This window comes from Chenopodium quinoa, unplaced genomic scaffold (assembly GCF_001683475.1).
Source record: "Chenopodium quinoa cultivar QQ74 unplaced genomic scaffold, ASM168347v1, whole genome shotgun sequence".
Lineage (NCBI taxonomy): Eukaryota > Viridiplantae > Streptophyta > Magnoliopsida > Caryophyllales > Amaranthaceae > Chenopodium > Chenopodium quinoa.
The window spans coordinates 4,444,562-4,460,646 of NW_018742461.1; the positions used below are offsets into that span (position 1 = coordinate 4,444,562).

Sequence of the window (16,085 nt, forward strand, 5' to 3'; positions counted from 1 at the left end):
TCTTGCCGTGGTTGTGCCAAGTAAACATAAATGGCCTTTAATGGTGACCTTGTTTCAACTCCAATTACAAGTACATTTGTGAAGAATGAAAGAGATTCACTAAAAAAGCAAATGATATTGACGATATTTGATCTCAACCTCTCGATATTTATCTTACACTCTCAAATGCTTGTTGCTAATCACATCAAGCTTGATTAATTAGGTCCTTGACCCAACCGTACCGTATACCCTACTAATAACTACAATTAATATGGTCGTACGGTGCAATACGTCAATGGTACGTAAGTAGTCAATTAATGCATGTAGTTGTTTTCATCGACAGGAATCAAATGCCAACTTCCCTATTTTTCTTTTATAAAAAATTTATATTCAAATGCCAACTTTCTTAATTACTCGCATTATTTAGATTTTTAAATGTTATACAATTATTTTTCAAGCTTAAAACACTATGTATAGCGTCATTGTCGAATTTAATGTCTTAACATTGTCTTTCAAATTATATGAGTACTTGTACTTGTACTTGAATAAAATTAGCTATTTATATTTTCCTCAAAAAAAAAAAAAAAGGCTGTTTATATATATATATATATATATATATATATATATATATATATATATATATATATATATATATATATATATATATATATATATATATTATCCATACATATCTCTCCACGAATTTTATCGGCCGAGCCACCGAATTTATTGACTTATTTGTCCAATTTTCAGTCATTCGATCAAAATTAATTCCCCACTCATTTAATGTGTATGGTCTCCAAATATTTGAACATAATTGTCTTACTTATGGAAACTAACTATATTTCATTAATTTAGTTGAAATTCTTGTTAAATAAACAATCCTTCAAGAATAAGTGAATAACACATAGGCCGTTAATTCATTTGATAATATGTTTGTTGACCAGTATTAAATTACACATCTTAGCACATAGGATATGACACAAGACCTAAACATAATTTGCCAACGAGCATAAAATCACACATCTTAACATTGATTATAAAAACAATTCTTCAAGAGCTCAAATTACACATACATTAATCAAATAAACAATTCTTCAAGACTCAAGAGGGTAAAGCCATTCTTCAATAACTGAATAGTTTGTAATATTGTTAATTAACAACTAAGCATATGTATGTCAAAAAAAAAAGTACGAAATAGTACTATATTTATATTCTTTTAACTGACTTTGGAAGTACCAAGTGTTGGCATCACCATTTCATTACATCAAACTCAAGTCTATGTGATCACACAAATAAAGCAAAATCACAATGATTTATTGTGACTTGTAAGAGGATTTCCATTCCTCAATCGAAATTTAATTTCTCTCTTCAAAAAAAGTAAAAAAAAAAAAAATGTATAAGCCTCTTCCTTCTCGGCTTCACACAAGATGAGAGACACTTCCCATGTACATTAAAAAAAAACTATTGAGGCTATCGTAGCACATGCTATGGCTCACCTTACCCTGCTCGAGTTTTCAACTAGAGTATGGACGGGGGATTGTCCAAGTGTGGTGGAAGATGTAATCGCTACTCATTTTTGTATATACAAAATGTGATTAGTAGCTCATTATCACTAATTTGGGCCTGGATTAGCTGTAAAATAAGCTAGGGCCCCAACTAATGGGGCATTAATGTAGGTGGTGGGCTCGGACTTTCTAAAATCAGCCCGATTGTCGTCATACAAGTCATCCTCCCCGGGCCCGCCCACAACAGCACCGATGTGGACATTTGGGTTGGGCTGGGTCGAGTTAAAATAAATGGACCCTTCTTTGCAAGCAATGGGCTGAGGGTGGTCTTTAATAGAAGGTAATGATGAACCTCTATGGTGAATCCTTTGAGGGTACTTGAGACTATATCCTACCATGTAGGACATTCCCATGGGGTTCTCACCCAAGATGTAGTTAACCTGCCTTTGAGCTATTCGCCGGAGCTTGTCGGCCCCAACGCTAACGGCACCACAATTCACGGTTTGAGACGTTTTATCGAGGTACTTTGCGTATACGAGTAAGAGGAAAGATATGGTTGTGGCATGTTGGAGATTGCTGCCCCCCGGGCGATAGATGAGGCCACCGGGGGTGTACTCAATGTGGAAAGATGAGGTTTCGGGGATTAATGTGCACATGAAACTATCTGCTGATGATTTGTAGAGTTGTAGAGAGTATGTGCTTCCTTCTAGCACTTCCTGCAACATCAATATTTATATTATTAATTCAATCGATAGAACAAATAAGGACCTAATAACATGTTTTGTTTCGCAAATGCTTTAGAACGATTTTGATGTACGCAACATTTGCTAAACTATCATAAAGATTGTAAGGGAGACAAGTAAATTCAATTGCCTTGAGCATCACAAAAAATCATAGCAACTTAGAAATAAATGTACAAGAAAGAAATTGACTCTAAATAAATGTACAAAAAGAAAGAAATTGACTCTACCAAACATGATCCTAGGAATACGCTATCATATCTTGTGTAGGCCCAACAAAAAACAGATTTCCAAGAATTCAAGATGCATGCATTATGATAAATTAGCATGGTCCAACTCCAACACTTGGAAAGAAGATTGACCTTATTTCTTACCTCATGCAAATAAAACACATCTATCATCAATGAAACTGATCATCAAACAATTAACAAAGATCAAAGATGACACGGGATTTTATTGAGATAAATCAAGTTCCGTCAAAATAAGAATGCATCTGAGTATCAAATCCGAACATGTACATCATTACTGAACCCATAACAATGTCCTATATAATGCTATATATGATTTCAAAGCTATTTGGAAGTTATAAGAAGAAAGAGGGTTAGAAAATGTTACCAACCTTGGAGACTAGTACATTAAGGCCAGCATGTTTATTGTCCCAACCAAATTCATTGATATTGTCATCAGCCCCAAGAGTGTGGGCATTACTTGCTACGTAATTAAGGTATGTGTCATCTTCAGTTGCTCTTCTCAACCATGCTGCTCCCCAAAGTAGTTCATCCTGCCAAAAATAAATATAAAATTAAAGTTAGTTAATTGACTAACATATAGTAAATTGATTAGACAGTTTCTAATAACTATATTTATAGATTATGAAATGATTTATTCAGCTGTAATGTCACCTAATTTATTTATTGTTCTAGTCTTGTCAATAATCATCAAACAATTAACAAAGATCAAAGATGACACGGGATTTTATTGAGATAAATCAAGTTCCGTCAAAATAAGAATGCATCTGAGTATCAAATCCGAACATGTACATCATTACTGAACCCATAACAATGTCCTATATAATGCTATATATGATTTCAAAGCTATTTGGAAGTTATAAGAAGAAAGAGGGTTAGAAAATGTTACCAACCTTGGAGACTAGTACATTAAGGCCAGCATGTTTATTGTCCCAACCAAATTCATTGATATTGTCATCAGCCCCAAGAGTGTGGGCATTACTTGCTACGTAATTAAGGTATGTGTCATCTTCAGTTGCTCTTCTCAACCATGCTGCTCCCCAAAGTAGTTCATCCTGCCAAAAATAAATATAAAATTAAAGTTAGTTAATTGACTAACATATAGTAAATTGATTAGACAGTTTCTAATAACTATATTTATAGATTATGAAATGATTTATTCAGCTGTAATGTCACCTAATTTATTTATTGTTCTAGTCTTGTCAATAATCATTAATTAAATTTTAATTTACGTCTATGTATTTATTAAGTCTCGACTATATGACACGTCTATTTGGTAACACCATATACTTTACATACATCCAATACTTTGTGTTCGTTTAATTTATATAACAGTCTAATTATAATCGTTGATTAATTAAAGGATTATTATGAAATAACTTGCCTGATATCCATCAAAGTCACAATAGAAAGGGCAGGCACCACCTTTAACATCTGAATTGTCACTATAAGCTCCTCTAAAGCTATCTGCAAATTGAAATGCATTTTGGGCATTTCTTAATAAGGTTTCAGAGTAGCCACGGTCAGCTGATCGGAAGGCCATTGAAGCAGCTGCCAGGGCTGCCGCGGTCTCACCAGCGACATCGGAAGCCGGATTTGGTGCATCAACCATGTAGACTGTCCTTTTAGTGTCCATATCCTCTGGCCTCTCCCAACAATTATGGTCACTAATTGGATCACCTACCTACATGTACACAAGTAACATAACGTAACATCGTAAGTTAGTAACGACTAATTAACAAGAATGTCGGTATCATAAATATTTGGCTTTACAAACCTTAGTAGAATAAGAGACAAGTGCTAATACAGAGGTTTAAAAAAGTACGAATATAAAGTACTGACACGTAACTTTACAAATTTAAAAACCAACTAGACTAGTTCACATCCACGTGATTTTATGGTACAACCCAGTGATAATTATATGCAATAAAGGAGACATATTGTTAAGACTTAAAACTAGCCGTACAATTAGGTTATAAAGTAATCGTACTAATTAATACTCTCCACGCGTGATTTGTTATAAATGGCTAAACAAACAGAGCCCCAACAGGATATGGGGTGACCCTCAAATTCCTCAATCCTTCATCTTGTGGGAATGGCGGATCCTTGAGCAAAGGGAACCAAAGATATATACATGACTTATGTCCCATATTGCATTGACGATGCCGGTGAGAGATTCATGCATCTCAAATAGACTAAAATAATGTACCCATATTTAAATCTTAAGGACAATTTAACGAACAACAAAAATGATAGTAATGGTAATGAATTTATATGTAATTTAAAAAAAAAAAAAAAAAAAAAACGAATATAAATAACCATGCAAAAAATGGGGGCAGAAATATGCATTTCCTGCCAAACTCATTTGTCCATGTACGAGATTCCTAGAATTTGTATCTGGACAGCATTTACGCTAAACATCTCAAACTATGTGCATTTTGTCTTTTACATTTCAATTATTAAACACCTTATAGTTGAGCTTCGAGTACTAAGAGAATAAGAGGTAAGAAACATACTACATTCGGTTCATATTTTTTACAACTTTAAAATATTTTATATTTCACAAATAATACCTTAAAGTTGCAAATAATATGAAATGAAAGTAGTATATTTCTTCTGTCTTACTAGTGTTGACTATTTGACCTAAAAAACTCTTTGAAAAATTGTTGAATACTCCGTAAGATGATTCCGGTGAGACTGAAGGAGTAGTACTGTAACATGCAAAATGGCTAAATTGGCTTATTGCATGGCTTATGACTAATTGATAACAAACAAGCAAAACTATATTTATTAGGTGAATTTTTTTATGTGTTAATTATCATTTTGGTTTAAATTCTCCTCTCTAATGTCAAGATAATTGCCATATATCTCACTATGGCCCACCAACTCCCCTTTTTTGTGAATAATAAACAAGTAAATTGTGGGTCCAAACTAAGATAAATTTTTCACACACACAAGAACCACAACACACTCCTTAACTACTACTAGTGACTTAATTATTAGGCTAATCCCACTTAATTATGACTTCTAAATCCAATTAATCACCTACACAAACCAAAAAAAATCCCACATTACCCTCAACCCAAATGCAAAATTACAATACCTCCATGCATACTACTATTACAACAATAACCCAATATTAATCCATAATTTCACTCAACAAAGTATACATAGTTCAAGCTGATGTACGCAATTTTATCCCTATTAATCACATTCGTACGAACTGTTAGAGATAATGTTTTCAAAAGCGGCCATGTATACGAACCAATAAAAATAAACTAAAATAAGATTAACAATTCATTTAAATTACCTGTACATAAATCCTATTGGGCTGGGAAACCGTCTTGAGGAGGTAATCAGTAGCCCATTTAATAGCAACCAAAGAATTCCTCAACTCACTAGGAGGCATAAACTCCCCAAACTCCACCACACTCCATGCCAACATTGTGGTGGTGAAGGCCATAGGAAAATTAAACTTAACATTATCCCCGGCGTCGTAGTACCCGCCCGTAAGGTCCAACCCGTGCTCGAACCCATCCCCGAGACCCGAGTGAGCGCGCCACTCGACCCGTTGGTCTCGGGGCAAGTTACCCGACCTTTGGCCTTCAAAGAAAAGAATAGACTTAACAAGTGCCTCATGGTAATCATGATATGAGTACACCAAATATGGCATCCTAGTAAGTAACAACATTAGAAGTGTAACAAAAAAATGAGGAAATAATGTATGTTTCATTTTCATCATTTTCTTAGTAAAGGTTGTTAATAAGTTAGTTTATTTTTTTTGGAGGGAGAGGTTTAGTTTGCGTTTGTTAGTTGAGAAGAAAGTTGGCTTTTATTGCCAAATTAAGGGGGTGGTAGTTGCGTGTAAAATTGTGATTGGTTATAAATTAAGTCTTTTTTAATTTTTTTTAATATTAATGGGATTATTCACGAGAAAAAGAGAAGAGAAGAGGTGGGGGTGGGAAGGTTGTAATAACCGACAAGATGGGTAATTTAATTTGGGAAGGTCACATGCATAGCAAAAATATGAGTCACAAATTTTTTTTTGATAAAAGGATTTTCAAGACTATAGTTTATTATATGTAGGTCCAATTAATAAGCATAAAGTTGAAGTTAGTAGTAATTGTGTTGGCTTTACTCTCTTGGTTTCCATCTTGTATTTTTTTCAACTTATTTATGAAGTTTTACTATTGGGTTGGTTTCGTTTAATCCTATTGGTAAAATATAAAGTTGATAATTAAAATTTCACATTGAAATAAATTCAACAAGCTAGCTTAGGTTTCACACAACAATAAAATTATATAAAATATCTAAAATAAGTAAACAGCAATTATGATCAACATTTTTTTAAGTGTTACATGACAGTAAACAAGGGTGTCTTTTTTAAACGAATGAAGTATTTTATTTAGTGTGGTTTTTACTACTAATGAGCAACTTAAAACAGAAGAAGGGTTACGAAGAACATTGAAACCAAAGTGTATAAATTGTAATCCAAGTTTAATTTTCATGAAGTATCTTTTTGTACTTATTAAATTTAGAATTGAGTTTGAAGTTTTGAACCAAACGGAATGTTTGTCTCTGTTGGAGCAACTAGACACATTGATTTTTGTTATTTTAGGTCACAATAATGGATACAAATTATGGTAATTCAATTATGTTCACAATATCAAACTACCAATCTTTCTTCTTTCTTCTATCTATATTAATTTTATCATTTTTTTGATTATCTATTTTTTCGGATAAAGGCTAAACACAAAAGAAGACATAAGATTAATGTCGATATTCATGAATTTCGAATATAATGAGTTGCCACCAAACTTTGCCTACCAAATAAGGCCAACGATGAATAATTACATAAAATGATAAACATATTGCAATTGCAACAAACTATTTCACTAAAACTAGTAGTATTTAGCACTTGTCAAATAAATAAATAAATGAAAAAAAAAATAACCTAGTAGTGTACAAGATGGTCACTTTCTTTCCAACTTGAGATTAAGATAATAAACCATTAAACAAAACAATTGTCCACAAACTCAATCATTCCAAATAATAAGACGAGAATAATGTGATGAAATTTGATGTGTCCTTCACGCTTTTGGAAAGCAATATTATGGCTGCAGGCTGCTAAATTAAATATACTACTTCTCCATTCCCTCAATATTGCATCAACTGGGCTTTTACAATTCATTTACTCTTTACTAACCATCGGTTGTAATTCAAACACAAGGAAATATGCAGTAGATTATACATGTTAGAATCATTGATTTTATACTTTATATAAATATTTAATAATTTTTCTTATTGAACATTAAATATACTAAATATTTAATTTGTATGTTCAAAAGCATAAAACTCGATTATTATGTTGCAATATTAGAAAAATAGAGGAAGTATTATTTATACTTGATAATCTAATAAAGTTGTACTTTGATATTGATTGGTTTGCAGATTCTCAAGTAATACAAGTGTGGGACAAATAATATTGTATTTAATATGGCGTATTACTCACTACTATAAAAAGTGATTAGTTATTCTTGTTTATTTCTTTTAATGAAAACAAATTAATTTTTTATTTTTTAAAGTTTACTATGGAAAGAATTTACAAGAGAGCATGAATAATGGTAGTTCTTGTGAGTAAATAGCGGCTGCACGTGAAACCCAGTTTGCATCAGACCTTTGTATTTGCTTCAGAGTTGGAGATTCCTCAGCTATGAGATAATTGCTTTACCACTAACAACCAAAAATACAGAGAAAAAGACTATAACACATAAATACATATTCTAATTATGGGTGGATTTATGTGTTGTTATAGCTATAATTGTCATGTCTTGACCTTTGATGGCTATCATCAATTATTAGATCAAAGTCAACTAATAACTACAACTGATCGATAATAGGATTCATGAGAAAGTATGTACTGTATCATACAGCGATATAAAAAATGGTATGCAGAAGTGTCATACGATGTATTTTATCACTATAGAATACGCAATATGATAATATGTACTCGTATTTGTTAGTTTTTTGCCAAGCCTCAATCTGAAGAATATATGTTTGAGCTTGTGACAAATTAGCAACACAAAGACTGAAACAACCAGCACTTCTGGCTTACATGTCTAATAGGAAAGTATTATAGATCAGAATGTGCAACCATGCTTGTCAATTCATATAAGTTGTTTTTGCCAAACATCCTTGGCAATTTAGTGATTGTTAGCCCTTAATAATTAGAGTTAGTATCTCATATTCATAAGGATCAACGATTTCCATTATTCTATCCATCTCATGTACAGAAGCAATTCACACCAGACAACATCGTCTGACAGAAGTTTTTACGACTAGAATTGCACAATCGAAAACATAACAACAGTTAAAACGATTGTCTTTTATGACCATCGTTTTAGTATGAATCACATATACTGTACTCCAAGCTAATAGCATATATTACACAGGGATGTAAATGAGATGATCCGTTCACAAACTACTCAGCTCGACATTGTATTATTCAAAGTTGCCTAACAAAAACTTTACAACATAAAATAAGCTATTCTCCTCAACTAACTGTACTGTATAATGTGAGAGTGGAGAGCAAAAATATGAGTGGAAGCAAACGAAGCATAAAAAAAAGTTGTGGCCATACAATCAGCTGTTTGTCAGTATTTCACTGAATCAGAAGAATCAACTGAGAAAACTTGGATCACACTTTTGTCATCCTACCAACAACATTCTTCCAAATCTTGTTTATATTATAACTTGTAAGAATTACTTTTTGCTTTTTTAGGTAATCAAACTGCATGTGAGTGACCTCTACATGTTTTGGTAGATTCATCTTTTCATTTTCTTGTTAATAATTACTTAATCAACTGAAACAGAAACAGAAGCAGAGTTGTACAGCAGAAATCTTCAGTCTGCAGTAAGCAAAATGACTCTTTATTGGCTTTTTAAGGGTTGTTATGTCTGCAAGTTTCTTGATAAGAAACCTTTGCGGATGTTTCAAGTAAGAGAATACAGAGGGACCTAGGAGTTAACTTCTGAAACCTTAGTTAAGCTTCTTTTGCTTTCGATTTTACTTTTCGGGTTTTCCCTGTGTTTAGTGAAAGATGATAACATGAGTGAGATATTGTTGTACTCTTCTCAGTGTTTACAACTTTTCTGACATCTATTTGTCGACTAATTAGGCAACTTATAGGAGACAAACGTGCCAAGAAAATTGTAGTTAGCTCATTAACGTGCCAAATTGCCTATCGACAATCAGATTCATTCTATAAGAAGTTTGGGGGTAACGATCTAGCAGGCCATTTTTCCTGCGACAATATTGCACTCTCATCACCAAATCGCAAGAACTTATGTCTTAGCCACCTATGACTAATGCATACAAATTACATAACTTACTGAGATACCATAATATAATTGCATAGGAGTAAGAATTATACACACACATAAGTTTTGAAATGCGACAGTTTCCAAGGGTTAGTAATTGTACCTTGACAAGGTAGGTAGCACAGATCCAGGTATGTGTAAGCTGCTCCAAACAGGCATATTAAAAAACACCAGCTAATTTATTTATCAAGCGTAATCAAGCCGTAGACTCTTTTTTTTACATCCACTGATCCAAGCACGATCTTCAGGCAAAGGCTCGTCCACAAGGAAGAGATCAACATTAAACCTTGAAGTTTATACAGTTTTTTTTATATATAATTTCACCTTCAAAGCCAATAAGACTCATCCATAAGACCGGGGTCAAATCTGTAATAAGGCTAACAAATAAACAAAATTTTTAAAAGAAATCACAACTGATCAAAGCAACAAGACAATTTTTATTAATCTTGATATATTTTGTGTGATAAATAAAATGAAATAGATTGAAATATTCAAATTCTTCAAATCTCAACTTCAACAAACTTCAAATAATGCTAAAAGTTCCATTCACTAGTACAGCACTCAAAGACCAATTTGAAACTTATTAACTTAAACCTTAACTGAACCTAAAAAAATGTCTACTTCAAGATTCTGGTAACACAACTAACTGGCAAAAAATATGCCGATATACCTAGTTCTCATGGATAGCCATTACACAGTAAGCTTCAACAATCAGTACCTCCTGGGGTAGCGGTCCAAGTACCTCCCTGAAGGACATTCGTATGCCAGATGACCACGCCCTCCACACATATTGCAGATCACTGGTGTAACACAGTCCCTACTCATGTGCCCTAACTGCTGGCAGTTCCTGCATACAACATCCCTGTAACCAACACCACCATCACCACTGTAACCACCACCACCTCGAACCACACTTCCTCTCCCAGCGAGATCATCCGCCTTAGGGCAACCTCTTGCTACGTGTCCTGACAAGTTGCACAGGTTGCAGACAGGTTCGTTAGTACAGTCTCGAGCAAGATGACCTGTTCTCCTACAGTTGTTGCAGGCCTTCTCGTTGGTACAATCCGGTGCAAGGTGGCCTTGTTTGTAACAGTTATTGCACAACCTCACATCACCAGGTGGCGGTGGTGGGACATGACAGTCCCTGGCCTGGTGACCACCCTTGCCACACCTGTGGCAAATGCCCTCATTAGGGCAGCTGCTGGCTGTGTGGCCAGGTTCTCGACAGTTCCAACAAAGAGACTTTGTGGTACATTCCAGGGCAATGTGCCTGGTAGAAAATAACCAGACAAAATATGATAAAACCATGCTTGTTATAAACACAAAAAAAAAAAAAAAAAAAAAAAAAAAAAAAAAAAAAAAAATCACTGCATTTTCCATAACAGTTTTTATGACTAACTCAATTGCTCAAAGGTGGCAGATCGCGCGGAGAGGGGGGGGGGGAGGAGGAAACAGGATAGAAAAAATAAAAATAATAATAATAATGAACTCCCTCAACCAATCCCACTAAATACAACCAGTGATAACAAGGCACTAGGGCAATTAGCAGCAGGAACAAGGGTCTATGGCACTATGCAAATCGCCCTACAACTTCCTAAAACATGAATTGAACCTTGATCAAGCACATAAACTATTACCTTGAGCTTTATAGTTCAACTCAAGGTAAGGTTGCTCTAAAAAGCAGCAAGACTTGGAAAGGAGATTTTTATACAAGTTTCTTGATTAACTTTCAAGAAACGACATCTACCAAGCTTCCCCCACCCCAACACACACACAGAAACTAAATACAAAGTGTATACACAAAAAAAAAAATTAAAAAATGCAAAAGAAATATAAGGTAAACAAAGAAACAGAGATAGTGCTGGCAATTCAAAGCAAATGATAATTATACAGCATACTTACCCAGGAAGACCGCAGTTATGACAAATGCCTACATTAGGACATTCTCTAGCAAAGTGGCCAGGGCGCTTGCAATTCTTGCACAGATTGTTCTGGCTGAAAGGAAATACACAATCAAGAAAAGTCATAATTCTCAGTTAAGAGAAGGAGGGAGGGGGGGGGGGAGCATAAATATTTGGAAATAAGCTTCCTATATCCATGCATATTTACTTCAGCTAAAAACAAATCAGTGTTTCAAGAATCATAAAAAAGCACTTAACCATCAATAACAACAATGCCTACATGACAAGAATACATTGTTAAAGGGTCTTTTACACATCACATGCAGCCTCCATTGAGCATAGTATCATCTTGATAGTATTTACATATTAACCAGTTCTACAATTTATTTCATCTTCGCTTTGCCTCTTCATTATTATCAGTTTTAGCAAGAATTCTCTTAAGCGTTATATATTTCTTCTTTCATGGCGCTGCCACACTAACTATTTGTCTTCCCTATTGAAGTCCACTTGACTTTTAAATTAAAGGGCCGAGTCAATAAGCTAAGGAGACACTACATTAGTTTTTCTTGAAAACATATTTTCAACATCTTTAGTCATAAGATATGTATGGAAAAATATCTTTAGCCATAGGTTCACTTTTGTATTCAAGAAAACTATATCCTAATGTACTCCAATTTAAATTCACTCAGTATTTAAGAAACCCACAGATTATAAAGTCCACTGAGAAGGGAAAGAGTTCACATCAGCACAGAGGCACTGAAGCTAAAGAGAATTGTCCCACAAAAATACTTCTCCATCGCAGATCTTTTCTCTTTAAAATCATTTAGCCAAAAGGGCTAGTCGTAAAAATTGACTGGTTATTAAAAACATCTGACTTCCCTAGAACATTACATCCCAGGATTCATATATGTTGGCTGTTATGCAACTTACCAAAGTAAGAGTTGAGGCAAGCCAATTGTAAATTAAAATGTAAAATGTGCAGGTAAAGAGTTTGTTGCATGCAAATAATCATGTCAGAAACCACCGACACACAAACACACATATTGTAAGTAACCTCACTTCAAACTGGTTTCAAAGGAATTATTATCAAGACACAACAATCAATTAACAATTTCAAGATCTGTAGAAATTATCCCAAATATGATCTGTGACTAGTCTTTCACATAAAATCCCTATATAAAATCAACTTACAAAGAAATTCATTCATAGTTTGAAAAATATATGGAGGAAAAACGACTAAAACAAAAGCCAAAAGCCTCAGTACTAGCGCCAAACTCTTAGGACTCCTAAAGAAGAAGAACATCGTACCATAACTACTAGCACACCATGACAGACCCTTCATTCCATTAGACATTGAGGTACAAAGAAATGATTTTAGAGAGGTCACACACACAAAACAGGAGAACCTCACGTCATTTATACCATTATATTGTGTTTTAATAGAATAAGTTACCACCTCTCCGCAGCTATTTCATATGAAAAACTAGGCAAATAGGTAAATGAACAACCCAACAAGCAAAAACAAAAAACCTGAAACCCCGACGTTGGTCTCTCCCATAAGGTGCACTACGAAATGACTGGCGTTCACTACGAATCTTTCGATCTACTGGACTCCTGCTTCTACTTCTGCTTCTACTTTTGCTCATACTTTTGCTCCTGCTCCTGCTCCTGTCCCCGTCTGAACTCATTCTCACAACCTTCCTTCTGAACGCCAACTACCTGCCTCCGGTGTATACAAATGCCAAAACAAAAACACCCCCACGAGCTGCAACTTTCTCCCTGTCCATATTATACAGCACACCCAATGCCATATCTATAAGGATGCAATCAAACTCCTCTACTTTCTCCATTACAAGAAAAAAAAAAATAACAAAACAAGCCATCTACTAACTGTGTATCACATTATTTAACATTAAAGTAATCCTTGCACCACCAGTTCTTTACTTCTTTACCATGAGTCCACCTTCTTTACTGAGATTTCATCAACTACAAAGGCAGACTATGATATAGGGTAAACAAAAGCAACATTACACAAACACAATCATACAAACAGGCACACTAAAGTATAAGAAGTTTTTACTTTTGTCTGGTGTGGTCAGACTGGTCACTTGAGTATGCAAAACTCCAATTAAATCCTACCATCATGCACAAGTATCATGCCCAAACATAGAACAAAACATTACAATTAGGATCCCTTTGGATAATATACTTCAACATAGCCCACATAACAATACAAATTCATCTTCTTATCTCAACTGCAATGACATTAAAGCTACACAAATTATAAATCCACTATTATCAAAATCATCTATGGGACAATTAAAAGTTGATAATAAGACAAACAGCCAAATATCATACTCAAAGAAAGTTTAAGCATATAATTATGCTAAAAGCAACACCATGCATGTTAACCAAGTAATGTTGTGAGGTATATGAACCAATTATGAGTGCTAGAAACAAGACATTATTAATTGACAATTCGACCACAATATCAACCCCTCAACACATAAAGTTCGAAAGAACAACAACTTAGGATGAAAAGTCACAAACAAAACCTTGAAACCAGAATGCACAGATAATAAAAACACCTTAATCATGTTAAAGTTCACATATAAGCCATTGTTTTATTGTGGTTTTCGGTGATAAGATGGGTAACACCGAACCCAGCCGATATATAAGCAACAACCCATTCCATTACTCAAACTCTTACTTTCACAAGCTCCAAAACAACTCAACAACAACAAGTGACTCAAATCTACTCAATTTCATTTTTCCACAAAATCCAACATAACACTTTTGACATTTTAATCTGTCAAATTCGACCAAAAAAATAAAAGAAAAATTAGCATTAATTTAGGTTTATCGACCACAGAAATCACAATATGACAATAACTACAACACTCTGTATACATCATACTGCTGGTTGTTTTTAATCAAATCAGCCAATTGAACACCAAGAACATCGAACAAATCAATTGAACATCAAATTATGAATATAAAAAACAAGGATTCGATTAATTTTAGGCTTAAAGATTGAATTTTTATAGGCAAAGGCAGAGTATAACACAAAATTAACGAATTAAAATACTCAGTGATTAAGTTATGAATTACAATTAAAGAAGGTAAATTGCATTGAAATGAAACAAATTGGATTAAAATTTAAAATTAAGAAGGTGAGGAGAGAGAATACCTGGGTTCAAAGCAGAAGTTACGTATGCTTCAACTGGAGAGTTGCCGTTGCTGATGTAGGGTTTCAGAAAGAATTATGTACTCGTATGACTCGTATCCAAGTTCCATTCAATTGATTGGTTTTTATTTGACTAACGCATCAACTTAATTGCACATTTGCACTTATAATTCTTGGTATCCAAGTTCCATTCGTCTCATATTATAGTTTTTGTTTTTCTATTTTGGAGACCCAAAATATTGTTCGTTGATATTTCTATTTTTGGATAGTATGTAAAGACTATATACCATCATTTTTTTAACTTTATTCATTGAATTTTCTAATTTACCCTTAACTTATCCATTACTTTTTTCCACTCTCTCTAACTTTTGTATATAATTGTACTTTTTACTTTTTTTTTTTTCCCTTAATTTATCCACTTGCCTTGTACTTTGTCTAGTTTTTTTCCACTTTTAATGTACTTCTTCCACTTATCCTCCCATTGAAATACCATGAAAAAAACACAACATGAACTATATTATGAGACAGAGGGAGTAGTAAACTAAACTTAGATGACCCTTAGTATTTTTATTTTTTTTCTAAACTTATATAATCTGAACTTATTTCTTTGTATTGCAGGTCAACATGAGTCCGCTAGTAGATATTGCCATCTTTTAGCCTAGTTCGCAAGGATTTGCTTTGGCTTAGGACAAGAAGTCTTACCCAAAAGGCGTTTGAGGTATCAACCACCATATAAGGATAGCTTCAATCTCCTCAACTTTCGATGTGGGAGGCCTGAGAGCGCCACAAGCACCTTTATTAATAAATACTAAATTTTCAATTTACAAAGGAAGAAAAAAAAGTTACACATATGCTTTTTTTAAAAAAAATAATAAAATTGGAGGATTAGTTAAATACCTTAATTTTAACAAATAATAAAAATAAAAAAATTGATGACATCACATATATTTTATGAGGGAAAATATTCTACCACAACTTGACATGTGTACACTTAGGGAAAGGAGTAATATCAGCGGTTGTTATTTTAGTAATAATTATATAGATTAGTTGACAAAATGAGGCAGTATTTCCCGCCAGATTTGTAATAACAACAACAACAAAAAAAATTACAAATAAGAAGTTTAAATGTCGGTTTATGTTGG

General features: G+C 33.8%; 2 protein-coding genes across 3 annotated transcripts; both read right to left on the reverse strand.

Moving 5' to 3' along the window:
• Window positions 1–1,172: 1,172 nt before the first annotated feature.
• LOC110718874 (endoglucanase 24-like) lies at window positions 1,173–6,680 on the reverse strand. The gene is made up of 5 exons (XM_021897802.1): window positions 5,786–6,680; window positions 3,860–4,159; window positions 3,369–3,530; window positions 2,847–3,008; window positions 1,173–2,203 (listed from the first exon to the last, which is right to left on the reverse strand). The coding sequence occupies exons 1-5, from the start codon at window positions 6,215–6,217 to the stop codon at window positions 1,595–1,597; spliced, it is 1,665 nt and encodes a 554-aa protein (XP_021753494.1). The 5' UTR covers window positions 6,218–6,680; the 3' UTR covers window positions 1,173–1,594.
• Window positions 6,681–10,269: 3,589 nt separating this feature from the next.
• On the reverse strand, window positions 10,270–15,206 carry LOC110718875 (cellular nucleic acid-binding protein-like). 2 transcript variants are annotated; one of them, XM_021897803.1, is made up of 4 exons: window positions 14,947–15,206; window positions 13,287–13,535; window positions 11,758–11,850; window positions 10,270–11,125 (listed from the first exon to the last, which is right to left on the reverse strand). In XM_021897803.1, the coding sequence occupies exons 2-4, from the start codon at window positions 13,442–13,444 to the stop codon at window positions 10,567–10,569; spliced, it is 810 nt and encodes a 269-aa protein (XP_021753495.1). In that variant the 5' UTR covers window positions 13,445–13,535; window positions 14,947–15,206; the 3' UTR covers window positions 10,270–10,566. The 2 variants fall into 2 exon arrangements, with proteins under 2 accessions (XP_021753495.1, XP_021753496.1); XM_021897804.1 differs by lacking the exon at window positions 14,947–15,206 and having other exon boundaries at window positions 13,287–14,890.
• Between the last annotated feature and the right edge of the window lie 879 nt (window positions 15,207–16,085).

What these genes read in the sequence shown, in the direction of transcription:
- LOC110718874 (XM_021897802.1), bottom strand. Translation starts at nt 6,217, where the DNA reads ATGATGAAAATGAAACATACATTATTTCCTCATTTTTTTGTTACACTT. An exon ending in GTGACTTTGATGGATATCAG is followed by an intron (nt 3,531 to 3,859) that starts GCAAGTTATTTC and finishes TATTTTTGGCAG; the next exon opens with GATGAACTACTTTGGGGAGC. An exon ending in TTAATGTACTAGTCTCCAAG is followed by an intron (nt 2,204 to 2,846) that starts GTTGGTAACATT and finishes TTGATGTTGCAG; the next exon opens with GAAGTGCTAGAAGGAAGCAC.
- LOC110718875 (XM_021897803.1), bottom strand. Translation starts at nt 13,444, where the DNA reads ATGAGTTCAGACGGGGACAGGAGCAGGAGCAGGAGCAAAAGTATGAGC. An exon ending in GACCAACGTCGGGGTTTCAG is followed by an intron (nt 11,851 to 13,286) that starts GTTTTTTGTTTT and finishes ATTTCCTTTCAG; the next exon opens with CCAGAACAATCTGTGCAAGA. An exon ending in CATAACTGCGGTCTTCCTGG is followed by an intron (nt 11,126 to 11,757) that starts GTAAGTATGCTG and finishes ATTTTCTACCAG; the next exon opens with GCACATTGCCCTGGAATGTA.